The sequence below is a fragment of the Protomyctophum parallelum genome, assembly GCF_964188405.1.
Source record: "Protomyctophum parallelum genome assembly, chromosome: 15".
NCBI classification, from domain to species: domain Eukaryota; kingdom Metazoa; phylum Chordata; class Actinopteri; order Myctophiformes; family Myctophidae; genus Protomyctophum; species Protomyctophum parallelum.
The window spans coordinates 38,071,789-38,099,207 of NC_139710.1; the positions used below are offsets into that span (position 1 = coordinate 38,071,789).

The 27,419-nt window shown below is 44.4% G+C and overlaps 1 protein-coding gene across 1 annotated transcript; it reads left to right on the forward strand.

The window, feature by feature from the left end:
- On the forward strand, positions 1-27,419 carry LOC310872672 (neutrophil cytosol factor 2-like). The gene is made up of 16 exons (XM_083784716.1): positions 1-46; positions 1,753-1,957; positions 3,281-3,363; positions 4,673-4,781; positions 5,789-5,923; positions 6,691-6,798; positions 9,251-9,310; positions 9,786-9,829; positions 10,168-10,306; positions 11,257-11,322; positions 19,502-19,952; positions 20,961-21,112; positions 25,157-25,323; positions 25,969-26,068; positions 26,886-27,009; positions 27,209-27,419. The coding sequence occupies exons 2-16, from the start codon at positions 1,784-1,786 to the stop codon at positions 27,391-27,393; spliced, it is 2,097 nt and encodes a 698-aa protein (XP_083640842.1). The 5' UTR covers positions 1-46; positions 1,753-1,783; the 3' UTR covers positions 27,394-27,419.

Here is a 27,419-nt window from a genome sequence, read left to right on the forward strand (position 1 = left end):
GATCTACAGACAGAGAGAGGAATTGTCTTAATAACAAAAAAGGTACGTGTTATTCACTTTGTCAGTCTTCGATCTCTTTTTTTATGTTGGTTTACCTGAAAGTATATAAATCGTATAACAAAGGTGTATATATAATTTACAACATACCCATTGTGTTGTTTGTATAGTACTGTAGGCTGTACGTACAAGGAAGTAACACAACATTCTTTCAGTGAGTATGTAGTACAGTGTTCCTTCTTTTGAACTAACACTTCACACTGATATGATGATGGTCAGACAACCAGTGTTGTTTTTGTAGACTAAAACGAAAAATGTTCGTCGACTACCTTTTTTCACTACGATACCTAAATGGAAACTAAATGAAAACTAAGCTATGATGACTAAAACTAAGACTAAATGTATTGACAATGTCGTCAACGGCTAAAAACTAGACTAAAATGTTAGGAAGGGACTAGTGGACAAGAGATCCATTATAAGTCATTTTACACCTGGTTGCATGCTGAAAATAGCCGATGTACAAGCTCACAATGCAGTCATTACGACTGCATCAAGGCCTGCCAAATACATTTTAGTCGACCAAATCAACTGTACATTTAGTCGACTAAAATATCATGACATTTAGTCGACTAAAACTAGACAAACACTAAAACATTCCAGGTGACTAAAACTAAATTAAAACTATTCAAGAAACTACGTCTAAAACTACAAATAAAAAGCCATGCCGGGCTCATACTAATTATATAACTGTATATATCCACCATTACAGACATACTTCATGCGCTGTATAAATTGACGGCTTATTTCCAAAACCCATTACTATACTATACTATACTATACTATACTAAATGTAGGGCTAATAGTAAATTAAATTACTGTCTGTATAGCCTAGTCACTCGCGCGCGCGCGCTCGCGCACACACACACACACACACACACACACACACACACACACACACACACACACACACACACACACACACACACACACACACACACACACACACACACACACACACACACACAAAAAAAAAACATTAAAAAAAATCTGTTGTCACCACTCACCAGTCATTTGACAAGCATAGTCTAGGTGTGTCAAGTGGTGGAAAGTAACTAAGTACCTTTACTTACAGTATGTACTGTACTTAAGTATAATTTTGATGTATTTGTACCAAAACTTTTGCTTCTAGGCCTACTCCACTACATCTCGGATCCAAATATTGTACTTTTAGTCCACTACATTTATTTGAAAACTTAAAAACGACACTGCAGTTACTTTGTACATTTCTTATGTACATTATTATTATGGCGGGGTGGCGGTGGCTCAGGGGTAGAGTGGCTGGATGGTAACCGCAAGGTTACCAGTTCAAACGCTGGCTCCACCCGGGGTTAGTGTCGAAGTGTCCTTGAGCAAGACTCTGAACCCCTGGTTGGTGCCTTGCATGGTTTCCGCCGCCATCGGTGTATGAATGTGTGTGTGAAGTGAATGTAATGCGCCTTGGATAAAGGCGCTATATAAATGCACCATTTACCATTTATTACAAAACATACACTAACCATTTCAGCCCATAGAGTGATAAAGGGTAGACGGGGAGCGACAGCTTTGTCACTGAGTCAGGCAGCTGAGGCCATATTATAACAGTTATCTGAGGCCGTATTATAACATATTATAAGAGTTATCTGAGGCCATATTATAACAGTTATCTGAGGCCATATTATAACATATAACAGTTATCTCGTGTGTCCATTTGGGCAGGAGGAAGAGGAGCAACAGGCAGAGCGGGATCATGTTGTACACCGAGTTGCTGCAGCTGTGGAACGAGGCGGTGAAGTCGGCCGACGTCAAAGACTGGCTGGGAGCTCTGGCTAAACTGGACCAGATCACGGAGCCCACCTCTAGGACGCTGTTCACCAGCGCCTCGGCTTACCTGGCCCTGGGCCAGCTGGAGTCTGCCCTGCAGGTTTGTGTGCACAATGGGTGAATGAATGAGAGCGGGTGGGTGGGTGCGGAACCGTGATTGAGTGGGCTCTGCATGCATACACGCCATTTTTTGGAAGAATTTGGTCCCCTTCCCTATTTACTTCCTTCACAGGTGTTACCACTGATACTAATGAAGGCTCTATAGTTCCAGTCTGGTCAAACAGAGTCAGGGTGCTGCTATGGGCCATATTCAGACCACGGCCATCTTGCCAGCAAGGTGCTACCTAGGTGATACTTCCCATAGACAGCTCATTCATCCAAACAGAAAAGTCCTATCTAATTATGTTAAACGTCAAAATCACCAACATTGCAGCTGTAGGGAAAGCTTGAATTATCCTCTTTCAATCTGTAAAGTGTTTGTTACATAAAATTCCACCGTAGACAGTGCTGGAGTTTGGAAGCGCTCGTTGACTATATCACTCAACGGCCCATGCGTACCACCTGTTTTGAATGTGCACATAATGCAGGAGGCAGCAGGAGGTTGCTTTACCGATTTACGAGCGCTTCCATCCTCTGATACTTAGAAAATAATCATCTGCAAGGAATTTCTTGACAGGAAGTAGCTCATAACATGTCTACGGTGGATTTTTATTAAACAAAAACTTTACAGATTGAAAGAGGATAATTCAAGCTTTCCCTACAGCTGCAATGTTGGTGATTTTGAAGTTGTTTAATATAATTAGATAGGACTTTTCTGTTTGGATTCTGTTGGGAAGTATCACCTAGGTAGCACCTTGCTGGGGTCTGAATATGTTCGGGCTCACTGGAAACACTCTGCTGCACCAGTGGGTCTCAAAGTGTCCTTGAGTGGGCACACTATTAAAACACGCTGATGTGTATAGCCTGTTTAGAAAACAGGGTTTACATCGTATCATAAAAGTAAATGACAGGTCAAAAACCATACATTTAGACATGAGAGAAGTGGGGGGATGGTGCTCCCCCGCGTCCGTCGGTCCCCCCCCCCCCCACTACACCCCAGGCCTATCCCCCCCCACTACACCCCAGGCCTATGCCGTCAGCTCCCAGACTAGTACTCACCACACGTCTAAGCCGTGCCAAGTCGTGCTATTCATGCACCGAGTTGGCTGTGCCTGATCGTACCCAGAACCTTGGTGTTTGTGTGTGTGTGTGTGTGTGTGTGTGTGTGTGTGTGTGTGTGTGTGCGTGTGCGTGTGTGCGCATGCGGGCGTGCCTGCCTGTCTGCCTGCCTGCCTGCCTGCCTGCCTGCCTGCCTGCCTGCATGCATGCGTTCATGTGTGCACAGTTTTCCTATAAAGTGCTCTCCTCCCGTTTCCACATCCAGGCCTTGGACCAAACCATTGCCAAAGATGAGCGACTTGCTGTCGGATTCTTCCAGAGGGCTGCAGTCCTCATGCAGGTTGACAAGTAGGTGGTAGACATTATTATACTGATATATATATATATACTGTACAGGTTTTACATTTGCATTTGATAATGGAGGCTTTCTTTTATTCCTAGCACCTTAGAATGCACCAGTTTTGTTTTTGCACGAGTGGCCCAGTGTGAACGGGACACGGTGCTGCATGGGCTCTTAACCATTGCACTACACTGGACCAATCCCTATAGACATATAAAAATAGTTCAAGGCCCCCCCCCCCCGACTTTTAAGACAGCGACCCTCAAAATGATCATACTGTAAATGTCCCCCAAGGCCCCAACCATAACAAGCACATGTCACTGTAGGCATACATATAATTATGATAAAATAGCTGGACTACAAGCGCACAATGCCTCGCACAGATTGGCTATTTTCACAATGTTTGCCTCTTTCTTATGAAAGTATTAAAAAAGTCACTTTAGATAGAAATGTGCAGATACTAATGTATACACTCATACTGTATGTTGGTTTGTTTACTGTTGAGTAAAAAAAAATATATATTTTTTGGGGACCCCCAGATTGGGAACCACAACCACAGCACTCCAGTCATCTTCACAGGGAAATTCTCAGTGATACATTTTACTCTGAGATTATACAAAATGTAAACAAGTTTACTGTGTACCTTACTGGGGGAGCTTATTGCTATGGCAGGCATGCTCTTCATATTAAACAAACTCATCACAGAGGATTGATTAGCTCATCTTCCTTGTCTGAGAGGGAACCACAGTTATCTCCTAATCCAACTACACACTATGTGATACATTCAAAATTTCCAGTCCCTATAATTCACGAGACTGAAAGAATGTGAAATACAGAATTATCAAGAGACGTGTCTTCCAAATGTAGCTTGCTCACAACTTTTCATTGTCAAAAGACTGTATGGGAATGAATTAAAAACACAATGAAAGTGAATGCCATAACAACAAAAATATACTGATAATCATATCGACTGCAAGAAAAAAGTACTACAACGAATGACAAGTTAATCAATCAAATCAATCAAATTCGCAATATTGCTTGCTCTGGGTGGATCTTTGTTGGTTGTAAAGTGTCTTGAGACAACTTGTTGTGATTTGACACTATAATAAAATTGAATTGAATTGAATTGAATCACTTCAGTAGGCTAATATTTTTTGGACTTTTAATTTTATCCCAGGATTCATTTGAACTGTGTCACATCGTCGTATTCTGCTCAGGAATAGCTCAAAACATACAAAAAGAAAAAGGCTTCCTTTTTCTTGAAATGTCTCTGTTCTATAGATAGATGTGTCTGAGACTGTGTGTTTCTTCACTCAGACTGGAAGATGCTCTGTCAGACTGTGTCTCGGCTCAGAAACACATGAGGGGGAACGTGGTCATCGACTACAAGCAGCTGGGGCTGCGCTACAAACTCTACAGCTGGCAGGTCAGACCACCTGCACGCACGCACGCACGCACACACACACACACACACGCACGCACGTGTGTACACATGTACACACACTTTCTTTCTACATTTGGTACTACAAGTACATTTTGATGCCAATACCTTTGTACTTTTAGTCGAGAAGTTTTGAAGTTCTCGACTTTCACTTGCAACGAAGTAGTTCTAGTAACAAAAAAAGTGGAGCACTTTTTCCACCACCGGTAAAACGAGCCACCCGATCCTATTCAGCGAGGCAGGAATGTTCTGGAGATTGCGGCTGGAATGCAGGGTTTACCACCGGTGCTGTCTCATCCACACGAGGAGAATGCAGGCTTTAACCCATTTTCGACCGAGACCGATTCTATACAAAATGTCTTCTAAATCATGACAGTTTTCTGAAAAACCCTATATGTTTCTATATGTCAGTGGTTCTCAAACTATTTACAATTATATGTATTTGGCCGCCGACCCCCGTCTGAAAATATGTTGTTCCAGGGACACCCCATAAAGCAAAGATTTGAGTTAATGTTGGCTCTGAAAGAATATATATTCATATTTTCACGATCATTCAAAAATAGCAGACCTACAAGCTCGTAGAGCTTGTAGATCTGTTATTTTTCAATAGCTAAAGTATAACATAATGCTTACAACACCAAAAAGGGATTCCCGTCCCCAAACTGGGTTAAAGTGGTGCTGTCTCATCCACACGAGGAAATAAGGACAGCCATGAATATATTGAACGCGTTTCGCTGTTTTGCGCAACAACAACAACAACAACAACAACAGCCACACAAGGAAGTATTTGAGTCTTAAAAGACATCACTGCATTGGGAACATTTTGGGTGCACCCTATATAGTATAGTAGGACCCAAACAATAAGACGCGCGGACGCGGGAAGCAAACGCAGCTCGTAAAAAGTTTTTAAAGTTTTCTACTGTGTGTGTGTGTGTGTGTGTGTGTGTGTGCGTGTGGGTGTGGGTGTGTGTGTGCGCGCGCACGTGTGTCAGGTCTTGTATAACGCAGCAGCTGTGTACTGCCGGATGGGCGAGTGGGACCAGGCCAGGAACGTCATCCTGTCGGCCTCCCAGGAGAAAGGAGGGGGCAGAGCGGGCATGGTGGACGGCGTTTTGGATGGCATCTCTGTGAGTATAATCATAAAGGAGGGGCGGGGCAGGGGCGGGCATAGTGGGCATCTCACTCTCTAAGACCCAGCGTTGCTTTTTAGCAACAATTCTATTTTAATTAATTACTTTTATTTTTTACATATTTTTTAGTCTTAGTCCTAGTAGTACAAAGTAGTAGTAAGGTTGAAATCTATTTTTTGCAAGTAGAAATTAATGCGGGTCTTAGAGGGTTAAAGAGTTATATAAAGGACAGAGTGAGGACCCTGGGAACGACACCCCCCCCCCCTACACCTTTAAAAGCCGGCCACCACATTCAACCTTTGAACCTTGCATTACTATTTTGTATTTTGGGGGACTTTTCTGGAAAAGTACATTCACATTTTGGCTACAGGTCCATTTAAATAAAGAATGTACTCTTAACCTATATAGTGTTTTGGGGCGTTTTCAGAGTGCTGAACAATGAACCTTGACAACAAAATGAATTGAATTCCCCCCGTCCGTTCTGCTGGAGAAGGAAGAGTGCTGAATCTTTTCGAAGGGAATTAACTGGCATTCATCTCATGTATGATCCATCCATCCGTCTTCAACCGCTTATCCGTAGTCGGGTCGCGGGGGGCAACAATGTATCATGTATGATGACATTATATATCAATTAAAATATATCGTATTTACTATATAATCATGTGCTCAATTGCTGTCTGTCTGTCTGTCTGTCATGTGTGTGTGTGTGTGTGTGTGTGTGTGTGTGTGTGTGTGTGTGTGCGCGTGCGTGCACTGACCTCAAGAGAGGGGAGGTCCCTGCTCCTCTGATGGTGCCAGAGGGAGGGGTGTTCAGACCCAGGAAGCAAGACGTGGAGCAGCTCCAGCAGAGGGACTTCCTGGGGAAAGCAAAGGTACCAAATAATGTACCGCTAAATCATATTGGGCGTCAGTGGCTCAGCGGTAGAGTGGCCGGATGAGAACCGCGAGGGTTCCAAGTTCGATCCCTGTGGGCTCCCCCCAGAGTTACTGTAATGTCAAAGTGTCCTTGAGCAAGACGCTGAACCACCAATTGCTCCCGGATGTGCAGGTTGGTTGGTGCCTTGCATGGTTTCCTTCGCCATCGGTGTATGAATGTGTGAATAATGGGTGAATATAATGCAAAATCTATGTAAAGCACTTTGGATAAAAGCACCATTTACCATTTACTGTAATATTGTCACTGTCGGGTGAAACCAGTGTTGATGTTCGTCGACTACCTGTTTCCACTGACAAACTAAATGAAAACTAAGCTATGATGACTAAAACTAAGACTAAATATACTGATATGACTTTCGTCAACAAATAAAAACCAGACTAAAATGTTAGGAAGGGACTAGCGGACAAGAGATCCAGTATAAGTCATTTTACAATTAGTTTCATGCTGAAAATAGCCGAACTACAAGCCCACAACGCATTGCAGCGCGACGCGTTAACTTGTGGGCTTGTAGATCGTCAAGTGACGATCTACATTGTCGGGCATCAAGGCCCGCCAAAATACATTTTAGTCGACTAAATCAACCGTAGATTTAGTCGACTAAAATCTCATGACATTTAGTCGACTAAAACTAGACTAAACACTAAAACATTCTGGGTGACTAAAATGTGACTAAAACTAAATGAAAACGTTTCAAGAGACTAAAACTAAAATCTAAATTGGGTGAAACCTTGTAGTACTGTATGTCCAAAACTGTTACTTTTCAGAAAATGGAGAAAAAAAAACCCTGCCCTATATCTTGCGCTTATCACTTACCCCTTATCACTAAACTTATTTGCCATTTGTTACTATTTTAAAACATTTTAAAATAGTTCAAATAGCCGATCGACAAGCTAACAACGTGTCGATGTAGACCCTCCTGTGTTGCAATAGAATGAATCCAATGACATTATTATTTATATTATATAGTCACAATATGTCTCATTGGTTCAATATTTATAAAACCCACAGACACCCTGAACCTTTTATACTTTAACCTCAACAATTGAAAAAGAAATGGCCGATTCTCTGAGCTTGTATTTTTGCTACTTTTGTGTGGCTGGATGAATGCACAATCTATGTAAAGCGCCTTACCATTTACTTTATAAGGGCAAAATACAATTCGTAAGTTAAAATGTCTTTATAAATACTTGCCTGGTAGCAAAACAGAAATAAGTTTGTTCTAGTACCACTGAAGAAACAACAATATCTAGAAACATTCATTCATTGCACAAACTACTGAAAGTGTCGCATGTCAGGAATCCTGAATGTTTCAATTAATCTAGGGCTAAATATATTGTTAGTGGCCCAATAATCAGGAACGTTTTGATTGACTGATTCGTTTTTTAAATCAGCAAATCAGTGTGCATAGACCAGCCTTTATTTCTGGTTAAAATAATAATCTAATATTATTTAAAGATTCAGGAATCATTTTAGATCATAGAATCATTTGGTTTTCCAATGATTAAATTGAAGAACTTCTAAGAATCTAAGCTGCAACATGTGGGCAATATTTTAGTTAGTGGCCAAGTTCATGGCCCACCTATGCAACCCGGCCGGCTGTGTCCAGTTTTCCTGATCCACAAGGGGACAACCCAGTGGCGTGCACAGACATTTAGAGGGGCAGGTGCTCAAGTGAAAAAGGGCACCTTGTGCAGCGCGTGGAACTGGCTGGTTCCTTTTGGTGTTAAAGGTATATTTTAGTGATTTCACTCAAAAAACCTTAGGTTTCGTTTTTGGCTGTGGGACCCAGCCTTTCGTCCAATCAGGATAGAGTCAAAAACGAAACCTAAGGTTTTTTGACCCCCAGGGGTTAACTGGGGACAGGGAGGAACTCCTTATATGGCCAGCACACTCTATAGTAGGGAGGATTATCACAACAAAACAAAAAAATAAGTGATATTTGAATTAAGTGAAATCACTGAATATACCTTTAAGCATTATGTTATACTTTAGCTATTGAAAAATAGCAGACCTACAAGCTCGTAGCGCGCCATGAGCTTGTAGGTCTGCTATTCTTTTTATCGTAAAACGTGGCACAAATCTTTGAGTATATATTCTTTCAGAGCGAATGTTTTTCTTATTTCGACGTCAGGCCTAAATGGGTTAATTGTGTGAGATTTATAGATTTTGGGGCCTAAATAATATATTAGAAGCCTTTATCAATTAAGAATTGATCAATGTCACCATGGTCCACATACTGTATACATACACTGTACGTCTGTACAGTATGTGGACCATGGTGATATATGTTTGTTTTTTCTTTCAAAAGGGCACATTGTCAAAAGGGCAGGGGGTGCTCTAGCACCCCCTAGTGTCTAACTGTGCTCGGTGTGCCTCTGTGCTTCCAGGTGATCACCTCCATAATCCCCAACGATGACTTTGGAGGTTTTGAGCCACTCAGGATGCAGGTATGACGGGAACTATAAGGCATGTAAACGATTCACTCGACTCACGAAACGATTCGAATCACAATTAGGTTCACGATACTATTTTTCACAATTTTTTAAACACACAATTTATTAATTGCAGATTTTTATTTATTTATTATTATTATTATTTCTCCTTTCTTTTATTATTTCTCTTTCACAAATCCAGTATTTTCTTCTTTTTCTTTTACAATGTACTGCTTGTTTTCAATAATGTATAGCAAATGATAGGAAACCTTTTCTCTTTTCTCACCAAATCTCAAATCCTGTTTCTTTTTAACATATGTATGTTTCAACACATTTTTATTACATGCATCGATTTAAATTTCCACCAGTTTGTATCGATATACGATATATCGTTATATGCTCTATTTGGCTTATGTTATGTCATGCAGTCTCTATTTGTCAGTCTGCGTTTCTCTGACTGTCCTGTCCTGTCCTTCCATCCTCACAACAGACACCTGGATATTATGAGCCGAAGGTACACGGAGCGAATACTCAGTGAGTATATTGTCATAATGATGAAGTGGGCGAATGGTGTCTGACATGTCAGCCCTAGCCTGGCTAATAAGCCAGACCCAATCAGCCGTTGGCAAAAAAAAAAAAATTGCCTGACGGCGGATTTGAGTCGATCTGGCTTATTAGCCAGGCTATGTCAGCCCTACTGCATCTATTCTATAGATTTCACATCTATTGTAGATTTTGTTGTGAGTGCACTGGCATTTTAGTTAGTTTAACATATAAGCAAATCAAATGGCTGTTTTCACAGGTACTGTGATTTAGATTGAGAACTGTACTGTACTGTATAGGTCATGTTCTTTCCCTGCTATACCTCTCAGCGATTCCCGCTACATGCGCATGCGTGCTCCTCACATGGGCCGGAGTGTGGGTCAGCTGACTGTGCCGGGAGGGGCTATGGTCTTTGTGTTTAGCGAGGTGGACAGAGATGGGATGGCTACCGTCATATATGATGGACAGGTAAGGGTGGCAGACATTTTCTTTAACATTTAAAACAAAAACAAGTGGAAAACATTGGCACTGCATGCAGCAGTGTTGTTTTTGGCAGCAGATTTTAGTTTTAGTCTCTTGAAGCGTTTTCATTTAGTCACATTTTAGTCACCCAGAATGTTTTAGTGTTTAGTCTAGTTTTAGTCGACTAAATGTCATGGGATTTTAGTTGACTAAATCTACGGTTGATTTAGTCGACTAAAATGTATTTTGGCGGGCCTTGATGCCGTCGTAATGACTGTTGTTTTTTTCACTTGCTGAAAATAGCCGATCTACAAGCATACAACCCGTCGCGTGTGGGCTTGTAGATCGGCTATTTTCAGCATGCAACTAATTGTAAAATGACTTATACTGGATCTCTTGTCCACTAGTCCCTTCCTAACATTTTAGTCTAGTTTTTATTTGTTGACGAAATTGTCAGTATATTTAGTCTTAGTTTTAGTCATCATTTCATTTAGTTTCCATTTAGTTTTCATCAGTGGAAATTTTTCGTCTTAGTTTTAGTCGACGAAATCAACACGGCACTGCAGTGTTATTAAAGAAACAAACTTTTTGGGCCTCTGAATGTGTCTGCTTATATGAAGTCCTCTCAGAGTCCTGTAGTAGTAGTTGTAGTAGTTGTAGTAGCAGTGTTGTTTTTGGCAGCAATTTTAGATTTTAGTTTTAGTTATAGTCTTTTGAATAGTTTTAGTTTGTCACATTTTAGTCACCTGGAATGTCTTAGTGTTTTAGTTTTAGTTAGTTTAGTTAGTCGACTAAATATCATAAGATTTTAGTAGACTAAATCCTAGTTGTGAGGATCTATGATATGGCACGACCAGTGCAATTACAGCAGAAAAGTGTCTAAATGAAATTCCTTTTTTCTTTCTGTTGGTTTTAGTAATCTTGGACTAACCTGATTTGTTTATGATCTTTTTCAGAAAGGTCTTCTGCCCATGTCCTTGCTGGAGCCAGCAGATACCAAGGCATCCAAAGGCAAAATTAAGGTGCAGGGGAGAGGGAGAGGGGGAGGGAGGGAGAGTGAAAGTGGGGGGACGGACGGACGGACGGACGGACGGACGGACGGAGAGAGCCTATTTAAGCCAATGTGATAACCCCAGCCAATACTGGGTACTGAACACGCTGATTGATACGGCCTCAGGCCTAAATGGGTTTTTACAAAAGATGCCGGTCTATACGGCATGCTGAATAGTGGCGATAAGATAACTCAGGACTCTTTAGATAGTTTTACCATGCAAATGAATGGCTCAGAGAGAAGTGTCTGTTTCCATGACTACTATAATGTTCTATGACAGTGTATGGGACTGCCACTTAACACAGCGCCGTATCCGGCACTTCACAGATGGGGGGGACGAATCCGAACCGGCCCACATGCACGGGCGCGAAGCGCCCGTGCATGTGGGGCGAAAAAAATCGGGTATTTGCGGTTATAAAGTCGTTATTTTCGGGTAAAAACGGGTCTGCACAGCAGAAATAGCCTAGTGCAAATCTTACCTTTTTGATGAGCCTGCCCGAGACATACACGGCTTTAACCAGCACTGGGCATAACATATAAACAACTTCCTGAATCCTATCCAAGTTCCCCCATAGAAATACATTGAAATCTCCACTATAGCAGAATCACACGCACTCGCACAACACTGACAGCGAGTCAGCGGCGGCCGCATGGTCCAAGTGCCTGCCCAATTTGAGGCTTTTTTATTCCCCGTGGCCGGCGGCCCAAAACGGTTCGCGGCCCCCCGTGGGCCGCTCCGCGGCCCACCGGGGACGTGTCCCCGGGGACCCCCGTGGTTCCTACGGCCCTGACTTAACATCAAGTTAAACCGCAGCCAATGAAGACAAAGTCGAAGGTGGAATTGACTGTTTACTTCTGACAAGGCGGTGAAAACTGCAAAAATAATAAAATAATACATTCAGAGTTTGTTCTTAATTGACAGCATTCCAATCATTTCACAACAAAATAAACCCATGAAATTAACAAAATCATACACACACTAGCTAAACCACATACACTCATCAGTGTTGATTAGTAGGAAGACATACACCTGAGTGTGCTATATTCTAGTGCTAGGCTAGGCTAAGTGCTAGGCTATGTTCTGCAGACAACAGTAAACATTGTCAAAAAACGTTCCCAAATACAAAATGAACATAACAAAATTGTACAGAAACTTAGCATGTCTAACATCAACTGCAACTTACAGCATTGCCTCTCAAAAGCTTCCAAGTTGGTAGATGTGTTTCTTTTTTTATGCTTACAGCTCTGAACAGTGTGTGTTTACTCTCTGCACTGCTGCATCAAAGATGGTGCTCACAGGAAGTGACTCTCACAGGAAGTGACTCTCATTATATACTGAGTTCTTCAAAATAAAGGCACATGTACACAGGATGAAAATAAAGTAGTTGCAAGCTTTTCTAAAGCGGACAGAAATGCCAACATTGCTTAGAATGCATAGAATATACAGAAAAATTAAACATAAGCCTAAGGCGACACACTCCCCGTCTGACCTTAGTGAGGTCACTATTAACTCAAGTCCATAACACTCGCTTGATCAATCCTTGGCTAGAAGCAGAACGATTTCTGCTATAGGTCTGAGAAAGGTCTTGACATTGCCTTGATCAGATATCTTCACCTCGACCTTTCGCACAAGTCCGTCTTTTCCAGGAAACGTGGTGGTGATCCTGCCCATGGGCCAGCAGTTGCGGGTGGTCTGCTTGTCCCGAAGCAGAACTAGGTCTCCTACTTGCAGGTTTCTGCGTGACACTGTCCACTTTTGTCGGTTTTGCAAGGAAGGTAAGTATTCGGTGCTCCAGCGGGTCCAGAACTTGTCTGCAAGAGCCTGCACTTGTCTCCATTGCTTTGTGTACAGGTCTTTGTCCAAGAAGTCTCCCGGTGGAGGTGGGACTCCTGTCTTCTGTGTGAGGAGCATTGACGGTGAGAGGATGAAGGGGTTTTGCGGGTCTGCAGATACAGGCAGGAGCGGACGTGCATTCATGATAGCGGTTACTTCTGCCATCAGTGTGCAAAGCACTTCGTGGGTTAAGCGAATGTTCTGCTGGAGAAGCATGGAATCCAGTATTCTTCTGGCAACTCCAATCATGCGCTCCCACGAGCCTCCCATGTGGGAAGCGTGTGGTGGGTTGAATTCCCAGCTACATCCCTGTTCACTAAGGAACTGCTGCACTGTTCTGTCCATTCCGAGTTCCTTGCATGCTCCAACAAAGTTAGTGCCACAATCAGAACGGAGCTGTTTCGCAGGGCCTCTGAGTGCAAAGAAACGCCTAAGAGCATTTATGCAGCTGGACGTGTCCATGGACTCGATGATCTCAACATGAACAGCTCTGGAGCTCATACAACTGAACATAATGGCCCACCTCTTGCTCTCAGCTTGTCCTCCTCTGGTGCGTCTGGCTGTGACAGACCAAGGGCCGAATACGTCGAGCCCCACATATGTAAAGGGAGGGCAGACCTTGAGACGTTCAGGCGGCAGGTCTGCCATGCGTTGCTCTTCCAGCTTTCCACGCAGTTTGCGGCAAGTCACACATTTGTTGAGTACTGAATTGATTAACGCCTTGCCTCCCAAAACCCACAGTCCTGCTGCCCTGATTGCACCTTCCGTTAGGTGACGGCCTTGGTGTTTAACCTGCTGATGGTGATGGCGTGTGAGCAGTAGGGAGATGTGGCTATCCTTGGGTAGGATTATTGGGTTCTTTTCTGCGGTTGGGAGATCAGAGTGCTTAATTCGGCCACCGACGCAAATGAGACCATCCTCCAAGGTCGGGCTGAGTTTAAGTAAGTGGCTCTGTTTAGATACAGCTTTGTTGGTTCTGAGGGCAAGCAGTTCTTTTCCGAAAGCTGCTCTTTGTGTGGCCTTGAGGATAATATCCTTTGCTTGATCCATTTCATCCACAGTGCGGGGTAAAGAACACCTGTGCCATCCTTTGCATTTGCTGCTGTGGTTCGAGTGTTTAAAGGATCTGGCCATGTGGACGAGGAGTGCTACTCCTCTCACTAGGGAGTTGAAGGTGGAGAAACGTTGAAAGCGGTCGGAGGCAAGTACTGGTTCTTCGAGATTAGTAGCACAGGTTTGTACTTGTGGTCGTATTTCTAAATCCTTTTCAGGTTCGACTAGGTCGAATGACTCACTTGTTTCAGTTTTCTCTGCAGATGGCTGACGCAGGAAGGAGGGTCCAGTGAACCAGGAGGACTGTACCAAGTGAGAGGGAGGTAAGGCTCGTGACGCGTGATCTGCAGGATTCTCCTCTGTCCGTACATAGCGCCATTGTTCGGGCTTTGAGGACTGACGGATACGTTGAATTCGATTGTGCACATACACGTAAAATCGTTTTGACTCGTTACAGATGTAGCCGAGCACCACTTTACTGTCAGTGTAAAACGTGGTGGTGTCCAACTTCAAGTCTAGCTCATCCTGTATTAGGTCTGCCATCTCTACTGCTAGGACAGCGGCACACAGCTCAAGCCTTGGGATCGTAGGTTCGTACTGGGGTGCTAGTTTCGCCTTACCCATAACGAAGCCTATGTCAACTTGCCCATCTTCTTGAACTGCTCTCAGGTACGCCACAGCACCGATGGCCTTTGTTGACGCATCCGAGAATACACACAGGTCTGTGTGGACTGCTTTAGCAAGTGAGGTTTTTGTGTACATCCGTGGAACGTGAACCTGTTCTAGATCTTGTAAAGAATCTCTCCACGATTCCCATTTGCTCAGCTTGTTTTCCGGGAGGGGTGTGTCCCAGTCGGACAGCTCAGAGGTAAGTTCTCTTAGAAGGGCTCTTCCCTGGATCGTGACGGGTGCCAGCAGACCCAGAGGATCAAAAACACTGTTGACAGTGGAGAGGACTCCACGACGAGTAAAAGGTTTGTTCGTGGGGGCCACAGAGAAGGTGAATGTGTCATTTGTGATTTCCCAGAGGAGGCCTAGGCTCCGCTGTGTAGGTACGGTTTCTCCACTTAGATCTAGGTCCTTGATTACTGGAGCGCAATCTTCGGGGGGGAAGGCCTCCATGACAATGTGACAGTTTGACACAAACTTGTGTAAGCGGAGATTAGATTCGGCGAGTGAGGCCTGAGTTCGTTGGAGCAGATCGATAGCCTCGGCTTCGGACGGTACAGAAATCAGACCATCATCAACGTAGAAGTGCCTTTCAACGAACGTGACAGTATCGGCCCCATGTACCTCTGCACCTTCTCGGATGGCTCGTCGCAGCCCATAAGTGGCAACAGCGGGAGATGGAGAATTTCCAAAGACATGGACCTTCATCCTGTACTCAATAACTTCCTTGTTGATGTCATTGTCTTTGTGCCATAAAAACCGGAGGAAGTTGCGGTGGTCTTCATGCACCACAAAACAATGGAACATCTGCTGGATGTCTGCTAGAATTGCAAACTTTTCTTTCCGGAAGCGTATCAGGACACCCAGAAGTGAGTTGTTGAGGTCGGGCCCTGTGAGGAGCACGTCGTTAAGGGAGACGCCGGAGTACTGGGCACTGGAATCAAAAACTACCCTGATCTGATTAGGCTTTTGTGGGTGGTAGACTCCGAACGTTGGGAGGAACCAGCATTCCTCCCCATCTTTCAGCGGTGGTGCTACCTCTGCATGGCCATTAGCGAAGATCTTCTCCATGAATGCTACATACTGTTTCTGCATTTCGGGTTTCTTTTTCAAGGTTCGTTGCAAGGACATGAACCGGTTGACTACTTGCTTTTTGTTGTTTGGTAAAGGCTGGCGGGATTCTCTGAAAGGGAGTGGAGCGACCCAGCTGTTAGCACTGTCTCTGTAGACGTTTGTGTCCATTATCTTTAAGAAAATGGTGTCTTCGACTGAAGGAGCAGGTTTGTTGTCGTGCTCAGTTCGATTGAACACTGTTTGTCCAAGTGTCCCCTCAGGCGTTTTTCTAGACCCGTTAAGACTTTGCTCTGTCTCCTTGACATGTATGAAACTGGTACAGGGTTGAAAAATAGTTTGGCGACCATTTTCCAACACGTTGGTCTTGAACGCATTGACCGTTGGCTTGTGTGCGTTGCCCAGGCACACCTCTCCTATTACCACCCAGCCCAGGTCTAGACGTTGGGCGAAAGGAGCGTGATGTGGTCCATTGACCTGTTGCCTAACCTTGTGTGCCCTAAGAACGTCTCGTCCAAGTAACAGAAGTATGTCTGCTTCTGGGTCTAGTTCGGGGATGTGCTTGGCGATGTGCTGAAGATGAGGCTGGTGTAGCACTGCGCTCGGCGTTGGAATTTCTGAACGATTGTTCAAGATCTCATGACATTCAAGGAGTGGGGGGAGAGAGATGACAGTTTCGCCGCCCAGTGACTCAATCTGGAATCCTTCTCCCAATCTGCCAGATGTTTCGGTGATGCCGGAACAAGTTCTGAGGTTGTAAGAGAATGGCTTGCTCTTCACGCCAAACAGCTCAAAGAACTCTGGTCTAGCCAGTGAGCGATTGCTCTGATCGTCCAGAATTACATAGGCTTTGATGGCTTTGTCCTTTTCACCCTTGGGGTACAACTTTGTGAGGCAGATCTTGGAGCATGAGCGACTCCACTGCCCTGGGCCACAAACTTCTGTGCATCTTGTTTCGACCATAGCTGTGTCAGACTGATCTTCTCCCTCCCCGCCGTTTTCTTGAGACGGTGGAGGAGACTTGGCGGTTTGGGGTGATGGACCAGGATGCATGGCCGCATCGTGGTTGGTGCTGTCACATTCTAAGCACTTCACAACAGAGTTGCAGTTCTTGGCTATGTGGGAGGTTGATGAACAGCATTTAAAGCATATGCTTTTCTCCTTCAGGAAAGCCTTTCTGTCGTCGAGGGTCTTGTTTCTAAATGTCCTGCATCTTTTAAGAGGATGAGGTAGGTTGTGTATTGGGCAGTTTTTGTTGGGGTCGTCGTTCATTGTAGAAACATCCGTTTGGTGAACTGAGATCGGTTTGTTAGTGTTGAAGTTCCTCATTATGGAGCTCTCCGGTTTTGTAGGTGCTGCAGCGCTGTCTTGATACATGAAGCTTGGGTCGTTTCGCTTCTTTGCCTCATAGCATACAAAGTTACAAAAGTAATCAAAGGGAGGGAAGCGACCATGGTGGTCTTCTTTGTAGCAGGACCCTGAAGACAGCCACTTTTCCTGAAGTCCAAATGGAAGCTTCTGTACAATTGGTCCAATTCCGCGCGGGGTGTCGAGGTACGACAGACCGGAGAGATAGCCATCCTCCTTGGCTCCTTGAATTTCCATGAGCAGATCTCCTAGTTCACGTAATTTGACGTGCTCTTTGGCTGAAATTTTAGGAAAACTCTCTAGCCGCTGGAACAGTGACCTTTCAATGATTTCGGGGGCAGCGTAGCAGTCTCGCAGTCTCTCCCATGCTTTCTGTAATGCTCGGTTGGGGTTGCCGACATGTACGGAGCGTATGCGTCTCACCTGTTCTCCCGATTCCTTTCCCAACCATTTGGTCATGAGGTCTAACTCTTGTATTGGCGTGAGATTAACTTCCCCGGCTGCGCTGGTGAATGATGAGAACCACGCTAAGTAATTCTCTGGTTTATCGTCAAACTGGTACAGTCCTGCATTGACGAGGTCTCGTCGTGCCAAATACTGTGCCAACGGCTCGGCTGAAGGTGCTGTGCTATCTGAGTGATTATGCTGGGGGACATAGGACGAAGCATGGACATTCATGGGGGGGTTCACTGTTTTGACTGCAGGGGCCATCTCAGTTCTCGACAAGTGTGGTAAAGGTAAGTGTTTATCTTCAACTTTTACAGACTTTGGTAAGTATGACTTGTCGGCTTTCCCATATTGAAGTGAGTGCATGTTGTCAGCTTTTGCGGATTTTGGTTTTCTGCTTTTGAGTGGTTGCTGTCCAACTTCATTAGCAGATACAAAGCTTTCATGTGATTCTGCGTGAGATGGTGAGGAATGTTGCGTGTCAATTTGGTGCGAGTCAATTTGGTGTTCGTGAGGTGGTGAGGAAGAGTGACGTTGTAAGTCAATTTGGGATCTGACATATTCGCTGGTGCGTTCCATTTTCACCCTTTCGGATTCAGATTCTTCTATTTCATCTACAACATCCTGTGCTTCAGCGCTTTCCAACACTTGTGCCTCTACTATGGCTGCAGCGGCTTCTCGCTGTGATGTTAACACTTCTAGCTCGGTGTCTAGTCTTGCTGCTTCCATCATCCTTTCTGCCTCTTTGGCAGCTTTCTCCATTTTTAATTTAGCCTCTTGCATAGCATATTGTGCTCTCACCTTGGCCGCTTCAGCTTTAGCTCGGGCACGGGTCGCACTTGATGAAGAGGAAGATGTCTTGCTGCTCCCAGCACTGGACGCCTTGCTGCTTGGTTTGGAAGCCATCTTGACACTTGGAAACCTCCGGTGCTGCTTTTTCACTATAATGTTCTATGACAGTGTATGGGACTGCCACTTAACATCAAGTTAAACCGCAGCCAATGAAGACAAAGTCGAAGGTGGAATTGACTGTTTACTTCTGACAAGGCGGTGAAAACTGCAAAAATAATAAAATAATACATTCAGAGTTTGTTCTTAATTGACAGCATTCCAATCATTTCACAACAAAATAAACCCATGAAATTAACAAAATCATACACACACTAGCTAAACCACATACACTCATCAGTGTTGATTAGTAGGAAGACATACACCTGAGTGTGCTATATTCTAGTGCTAGGCTAGGCTAAGTGCTAGGCTATGTTCTGCAGACAACAGTAAACATTGTCAAAAAACGTTCCCAAATACAAAATGAACATAACAAAATTGTACAGAAACTTAGCATGTCTAACATCAACTGCAACTTACAGCATTGCCTCTCAAAAGCTTCCAAGTTGGTAGATGTGTTTCTTTTTTTATGCTTACAGCTCTGAACAGTGTGTGTTTACTCTCTGCACTGCTGCATCAAAGATGGTGCTCACAGGAAGTGACTCTCACAGGAAGTGACTCTCATTATATACTGAGTTCTTCAAAATAAAGGCACATGTACACAGGATGAAAATAAAGTAGTTGCAAGCTTTTCTAAAGCGGACAGAAATGCCAACATTGCTTAGAATGCATAGAATATACAGAAAAATTAAACATAAGCCTAAGGCGACACAACTACTACTACATGTGTGATTTTCTTTCTTTTTTGTTTGCCCCACAGAGTGTTCCAAGCGGGATTCCGCTCCCTCCGGGATTTAAACCGCCCACTCGCCCACAAACCCGGCCCAGACCGGCAGCACCTCCTGATGGAACGTTACCCAGACCTGCAGCACCTCCTGAGGGAACGTTACCCAGACCTGCAGCACCTCCTGAGGGAACGTTACCCAGACTGGCAGCACCTCCTGAGGGAACGTTACCCAGACCGGCAGCACCTCCTGAGGGAACGTTACCCAGACCTGCAGCTCCTCCTGAGGGAAGGTCACCCAGACCTGCAGCTCCTCCTGAGGGAAGGTCACCCAGACCTGCAGCTCCTCCTGAGGGAAGGTCACCCAGACCTGCAGCTCCTCCTGAGGGAAGGTCACCCAGACCTGCAGCTCCTCCTGAGGGAAGGTCACCCAGACCTGCAGCTCCTCCTGAGGGAAGGTCACCCAGACCTGCAGCTCCTCCTGAAGGTAGGTTATACCACCACAACGCCCCCTCTCTCTCTCACATTCCCTTCCTGTACGATGTGCTGCGACTGCAGCTGCGGCAGTGACTCACAGGTAGAAGTAGCTGGTAGAACAGGCACATTTCGATTCCTTGAGCAAGACACCGAACCCCTAATTGCTCCCGATGTGCAGGTTCCAAGTGCCTTTATTGATGGGGAAGCCAGTAGCCAGACAGGAAAGGGGGAGAGAGAGATCATGGGGAGTGATAGCCTGGTTAATAAACCAGACTAATATCGCACGGACCGCGGGATATTAGTCTGGGGAGGCTCAGCTTGGATTTCATTTCCAGGGAAACATTTTCTCTTTGACGCAATTGGTCAGAGCTACTGTCAGTCAAAGGTCTCAAGCATTGAATGTCACTGTACCAAAGCCCGCCCATATTGCATACCGTGTCCCGATTGGCCGCCCACATTCTCTGGTGTAGGAAATGGGCGTACAATTGAGCCTCTCCAGACCGAAATTCGCCGGCAGGCAATTTATTTTTGCCAACGGCTGATTCGTTCTGGTTTATTAACCAGGCTAGTGCAGTCATGCTCATTTCAGCACGGCTGGATAGCCAATTTCAACCAATTGCTTGGTCAGAAGAACTACATGTAGTAAATTAGTAATATAAATATTTCATTCCACTTCCTTTTTTCCTCTGTGTCCCACCAGAGGGGAGCACCAGTGGTACACGTACCACAGGTTGAGAATCACTGATCTAGGTAAATGATATAGTGGCGAGAAGGCTAATCCGAATGTGAAATGATTGAATTTTAGTACTGGCTAAAACTTGAATCCTCTCTGCACTAATGATCATCAGGGAACATCCCAGTGTTGATTTGCCTCTGAAGAGGTTACAAATGGAAACCAAATGGGATCCATTTGGTAACCATTTGTACCCTCTTTGGAGGTAAATTAAAGGACTTTACTGTGCGTATGCAAGCGGTTATTGAACGCATGAACTAGCTTATTTTGTTTTCTCTTCTACAGCGAGCCCTGTCACAAAAACACCACCTCCTTCCTACAGCACTGTCACGCCATCCCCGCTGCCATCAACGTCCTCCAACACCTCCGTCACCTCACCACCACCCCTGCCACCATCAGTGACGCCAAGCAACGCCAGCGACTCAACCACCCCCCAGGTACGCATTGTTATCACCTAAAGTGGAGCATCGATCGGTGAACCTGAATTCTTCTTCAGCGATTCAGCTTCCGAACACACAATTGGTTCCCTTTTTCTTTTTTTTCCTTCTGTGTAGTCTAAATATAGAAGCATTGTGTGAACTTGAGAATGAAATGCTTTTGTATAAAGACCTGCACTTAAACGGAAGTAGAATGAACACTGATGTGTCCTGATTAACTCACTCTTACCGCTCAGGGGAGAAAGACTTTAGTCGGAAGTGAGATATAAATAAATATTCACTGGATTGCTGAGACTCAGGGACGTGCACACTTAGGCACACTTAGACATGAAAGGGGGCTGACTTCAGCGCCTGCCCTTTTATCCGTCTGTAAAACAACTGCCCTTTCCAGACCACGAATGTGAAAGAAATACAAATGACACTCCTTTCCATGCCATGCCGGAAGCAGCATCCAGGATAATTCTTTTTTTTTCCGAAGTCTCCTGAACTTGAACGCGGCATTTTGCGTTGAACACATTTGTTTAGAAATCCAGGTCGTACACACCGCATCTCCACTAGCTAAAGAGTGCCGGGTTGCGCCCCGAAAATGGCTGATCTACAAGCTCTCAACGCGTCGCAAGCTTGTAGATCTGCTATTTTCGCTATTTTTGTCTAAAAGTGCCCTCTTACGGGATGTCAGCCCCTGCCTCTCTAACACTCTCTGCACGTCCCTGTGGTGCCTAGGCGTGGCAGAGTGAGCTAAATCTACTCTCCATAGAAAACATATTTGTACTGCCTATGGTGGCATGCCAAAACAATGATGGTCTTCCTGCACCACTTTTGCCATGAAATGCCTGCCTGTATTTGTCCTGTCTGTAGCTGTCCTGTATTTGTCCTGTCTGTAGCTGTCCTGTACTTGTCCTGTCTGTAGCTGTCCTGTACTTGTCCTGTCTATAGCTGTCCTGTATTTGTCCTGTCTGTAGCTGTCCTGTATTTGTCCTGTCTGTAGCTGTCCTGTACTTGTCCTGTCTGTAGCTGTCCTGTACTTGTCCTGTCTGTAGCTGTCCTGTACTTGTCCTGTCTATAGCTGTCCTGTATTTGTCCTGTCTGTAGCTGTCCTGTATTTGTCCTGTCTGTAGCTGTCCTGTATTTGTCCTGTCTGTAGCTGTCCTGTATTTGTCCTGTCTGTAGCTGTCCTGTATTTGTCCTGTCTGTAGCTGTCCTGTATTTGTCCTGTCTGTAGCTGTCCTGTATTTGTCCTGTCTGTAGCTGTCCTGTATTTGTCCTGTCTGTAGCCGTCCTGTATTTGTCCTGTCTGTAGCCGTCCTGTATTTGTCCTGTCTGTAACTGTCCTGTATTTGTCCTGTCTGTAGCTGCAATTTGCAACACCAGATTTTGGGAATCTAGAATTTCAACACCAGCCATTGACAATCCATTCATCCAAACAGAAAAGTCTGATCTGCTTGTATTAAACAACATTAAACTCGCCAACATTGCAGCTGTAAGGAAAGCTTGAATTATCCTCTTTCTATGTGCGTGCAGGTGATCATTTTTTCTAAGTGTTGGAGTTTGGAAGCACTTATTGTTTTCTGTTAACTCTCGTTTAACACATCGTACTGCTGCTTCCTGCATTATGTGAACATTTGAAAAGGGGTGGCTCGCAGGGACGTTGAGTGACTTCCGACAAGCGCTTCCAAACTCCAACCAATGACTGCTGTTGCAACTCTAGATTCAACCCATTATTAAAAAATCAAGTATCAACCCTATACATTTCAAGCCATTTGAAAATAGCGGATCTTGTGACGCATTGTGAGCTTGTAGATCAGCTATTTTCAATAGATTTTGTACACATTTTGAACTTGTGAAATGGCCTATTCTGCACAATGAGTACGGTACTTTTACTTTTAGTACTTTAAGTACATTTTGATGCCGATACTTTTGTACTTTTACTCAAGTGCATTTTCAATTCCGTACTTTCGCTTGTAACAAAGTAGTTCTAAATTGCACTATTATACTTTTACTTAAGTAAAACAATTGAGTACCTTTTCCACCACTGCAGTGTTTCCTGAAACGATATGAAACAATTTTCAGCTGAAGGATATATCATGCATGTGATGCAGCTTTATCCTGGAGAACCAAAAGTTCCAGGAAAAGTAAAATGTTTGTGCAATGCCAATGAATGGTGTTTAGTTTTGTTGCCATGGTGTGAGAGAATGCTGATGGGGTAGCACTAGCAGTAACATATGTACCAATCCAAATGCAGATGAGAGATGACGGGGGGAGCAGGGCAGGGCAGGTGGGATTCAATTGGATTTATTAAATCACACAAAAGGCACTTACTGACAGATGAAGCATGCAGGGGGTGGAAACCAGGAAGGCAGTCCATCATAGGCAAAAAAACAGGGAGTCGGCAAGAATCCAATATCCAGAACCAGGCAAAAGATGAATGAATGGCAGAGACAGATGTGACAGCAGAGGAAAAACAGAGACAGCTATATGGCCGGTGAGGACTCTGAGTGACCGACAGATTGTGATTCCTGTGTGCTACCTTTCCACGTGGGTGAAATTGGTACCATATGCATTGGGTTTCTAAAATACCTAAGTCATAACCAGTAAGACGCCCTGAGGGCGAGAAGCGACCTCGCCCTAAAGGGTGCCCTAAAGGCCGCGAGGTCGCGTGCACGCATCCACATGGGTGACGGCAAACTGCTGGGCGAGCGCTGGCGCTTTGGCATAGTCAGATCAACATATGGAATAAATTCTGTACTGGCCATATATGGAGCGTGTCTTGAGTGTACAGGGTTTGATGATCAACATATGGAATGTCAGGTCCAATACACAAAATACAGTCAAAAACAATACATCAAACATTATAAATCAGGATAAATTACAAAGGAACTTTATACAGAACAACCATCAGTAAAATAGATCAATTGAAGCAGGAGCAATCACGGTGAAAAATGTCCTGGAGCATGTCTTGTCTTGAGTGTACAGGGTTTGATGAGGTCAGATCAACATATGGAAAGTCAGAACAGGTCAGCTCCATATGTGGAGATCTAAGGGTTTGAGGTCAGATGTAGAGTCAGTGTCGTGACCTTGGAGTATGGAGTATATAGTATGGAGTGTGTCACAAGGCGTTTTGGCACGAGGCGGGATGGACTGACAACCATATGGAGGCGTGACAGGAGCGGTCTTTCAGTTTTTCATAGTAATCTGCGACCTACTAACCTGACTCCGTCAGATGGTTGCAGTATTGAGTTCACAAGTTCTCTCCTCCTGCCTGCACCATGGGCTCTCTCAAGCAGAAACCATGAACAGGAAGCAGTGAGACAAAAATGTGATATCTCCATAATACATCTGCGCTGTGCATCAATATGTCACCCCGCGTCTACGGCCGCATATCGCTCTGGTCTGATTTGGACCAGAGTACATCGTCTCTGCCCGAGAGAGAGCCCTGCAAACTCTCCCTTCTGGCAGAATTAAAATGTTGTCCAGAATTGGTTTCCTACCGACCTATTTACCTTTTTCTTACATCCCATAGTGCATTGCGTATGTGTGTGCATGCATAAGTTCCTCTTTCTCTTGCTGTGTTGCCAGTTTTGCAAGAGAAACAAGTGGCCAGGTCTATGAAAACAAGCACCAATGAAAATAGCTGATCTACAAGCTCACAGCGACACATTGTGAGGTTGTACATCCGTTACTTAAAAACACATTGATAATAAATCGAAATAATTTGAATATTTTTAAAACATTTTTTTCAGTCTATGGACAATTATTAATCTGGGGTTCCTTGATGTGAAGAAATGTGGAAGCAAGCCCAAATAAGCAACTACTATACACTTATAGAATCGAGCCCAAAAAAACATCAACCAGCAACTACCAATAATTTATTTGCAAGTGACTTTACAGAAAAAACAAGTCAAAGGTTGCTTATAATAAGCAGACATGGCAACACGGCCTGAAGGAAGCAAAGCACACACACACAAGGAGCCCCAGTACCTTGGCAGGGAAAAACGTTGATACGGGACCTCGCAATAAGTCATTCTTTATTCTTCCCCCATGCAGCCCACTGGCTCTACGGCCCATGGAGGTGACCCTGTGGACTCTGTGGTGGTGAAGGTCCACTTCAGGTACACGGTGGCTGTCAAGGTTCCGCTGGACACATCGTACCGTGACCTGAAGGAGCAGATCTCTCACAAACTGGGCCAGCCAGCCAGTCAGCTGCGCCTCAGGTAACAACAACCCACTTCTGTCAGTCACCTTGACTTTCAACAAGTAGTACTGTTGTTGGCACTCTAAAAATAAACCCTTTTTGCTATTTTCCCTCCTCTCTCTCTCTCTCTCTCTCTCTCTCTCTCATCTTCCCTCCCTTCTTTTACACTGTCACGTTTTTGTTTTAGAATAAACTAAAGTACATTGTTACATTATAAAGTTACAAAATCACACCCATGTGAAGTGAGGGCCGCTCTTATCTTATCATCCATATACATCACATGTATGTGTAATGTGCAATTTGCGTCTTCACTTTTCTGTCCTCACTTTTGTCTTTGTTTGTTTTGTCTTGTTTGTGTTTACTGTTCACACAAACACGGAAAGAAAAATTATGGATTATTACATTTAAAAATCAGACCTGTCTGAAGTGAGTGGTGCAACAGCGCCCCCTGTTGGTACTCTAAACATACATACGGACAGACATAATTAGGGAGGGACATAGGGAGGGACAGACATTGCTGTTTCTAGGAGTGGTTGCACCACTAAAAAAATATGAGATTGTTGTGTGCGCACAATGCATATACACATTTTAAAAGCGCTTTGTGGGGAAAATAGCCGATCTACTGTACAAACTCACAGCGCGTTATCGTGTCTATGCCCTCCAGATACAAGCAGCACTGCTCCCAGGTGCTGCAGCCTCTAGAAGAAGACACAGAACCTCTGCTGCTGGTGGCGGAGGCTGGCAGAGCCACGCTGTGGTGTCAGGTAAACATCAGTGCTTTTCAACCCATTTTGACCTGAGATCAGATTCTAAAAATGTCAGTTTTCTGAAAAAGCTATGTTTCTATGTCAGTCGTTCTTAGATTTTTCAAAAATAGCAGACCTACAAGCGCGTAGCTTGTAGATCTGCTATTTTTCAATAGCTAAAGAATAACATGATGCTAACACCAAAAGGGGTTCCCGCCCAAAATGGGTTAATTGGGTTCATCATTTCTTTTTCTTTTTTGAAAATCACGAAATGCAGTTTTTTCATGGTTTTCATCTTTTTATCGACTCTGCCCGGGTCATACCAAAGACTATGAAATGTTTATAGTCTTTTATAGTCTTTGGTATGACCCGGTCAGGCAATAGGTGGTCCCAAAATGGGTAATGGGTTGTACATAAATAGCGGAGAAGGAGAGAATGTCCGCACACTGTTGAGTAGCTCCCACTGGAAATTTTATTTGATAAAGGATGACAACGTTTCGACCCCTTATGGGTCTTCGTCAGGTATATATATACCTGACGAACCTGTCTTCGTCAGGTATATATATACCTGACGAAGACCCATAAGGGGTCGAAACATTCTCTCCTTCTCCTCCTTGTTTTAGAGATGTGCGTACTTTCCTTTGGATTCCGTTTCTTGTAAATAAATAGCAGCTTGCCAAACAGAAGTATTATAGGTTCCTCCTAAATGACACATACACATGCATACAAACACACTAACAGATGCACGTTCACGCACCCTGTAATACTCAGCTTACATAACTGATGGCAATGGTTTAATAATGCTTCCTTACCGCCGGTGTTATATGTGTCTCAGACGGAGCACTCCCTGGCCAGCCGTACCATCCTCTACCAGATGGTGGCACTGTATGACTACGCTGCTGATGGCCCCGGGGACCTGGAGTTCAGTGAAGGAGACACCATTGACATTCTGGGCGAAGGTGAGGACAGGACTGTGTAGCTCTGGGTGGTGGTGGAGGGAGACATTGCCACGCCCCTTTCTGCTTTCTGAATAATCTGTCCGTAGTGTAGCATAATAACAACAAACCGTTTGTTCTGCCAGTTTGATTGAAAAAAACTGTCTGTCTGTCTGTCTGTCTGTCTGTCTGTGTCTGTCTGTCCCTCCGTCTCTCCTTCCAGTCAATGAAGAATGGCTGGAGGGACACTGTGCTGGAAACATAGGTATCTTCCCGAGCTGTTATGCCTTCAGGGAAAACCCCAGTGTGGAAGACGCCGCCAACCCCGACGTGCAACACGCCGCCACTAAGCCTAACGTGGAACGCAGCACCAACCCCCCCAATGTGGAAGATAACACCAAATTATAAGACAATAACCCAGAGACCGGGTTGAT

What these genes read in the sequence shown, in the direction of transcription:
- LOC310872672 (XM_083784716.1), top strand. Translation starts at nt 1,784, where the DNA reads ATGTTGTACACCGAGTTGCTGCAGCTGTGGAACGAGGCGGTGAAGTCG. An exon ending in GTACACGGAGCGAATACTCA is followed by an intron (nt 9,830 to 10,167) that starts GTGAGTATATTG and finishes TATACCTCTCAG; the next exon opens with CGATTCCCGCTACATGCGCA. An exon ending in GAGCCACGCTGTGGTGTCAG is followed by an intron (nt 26,069 to 26,885) that starts GTAAACATCAGT and finishes TATGTGTCTCAG; the next exon opens with ACGGAGCACTCCCTGGCCAG.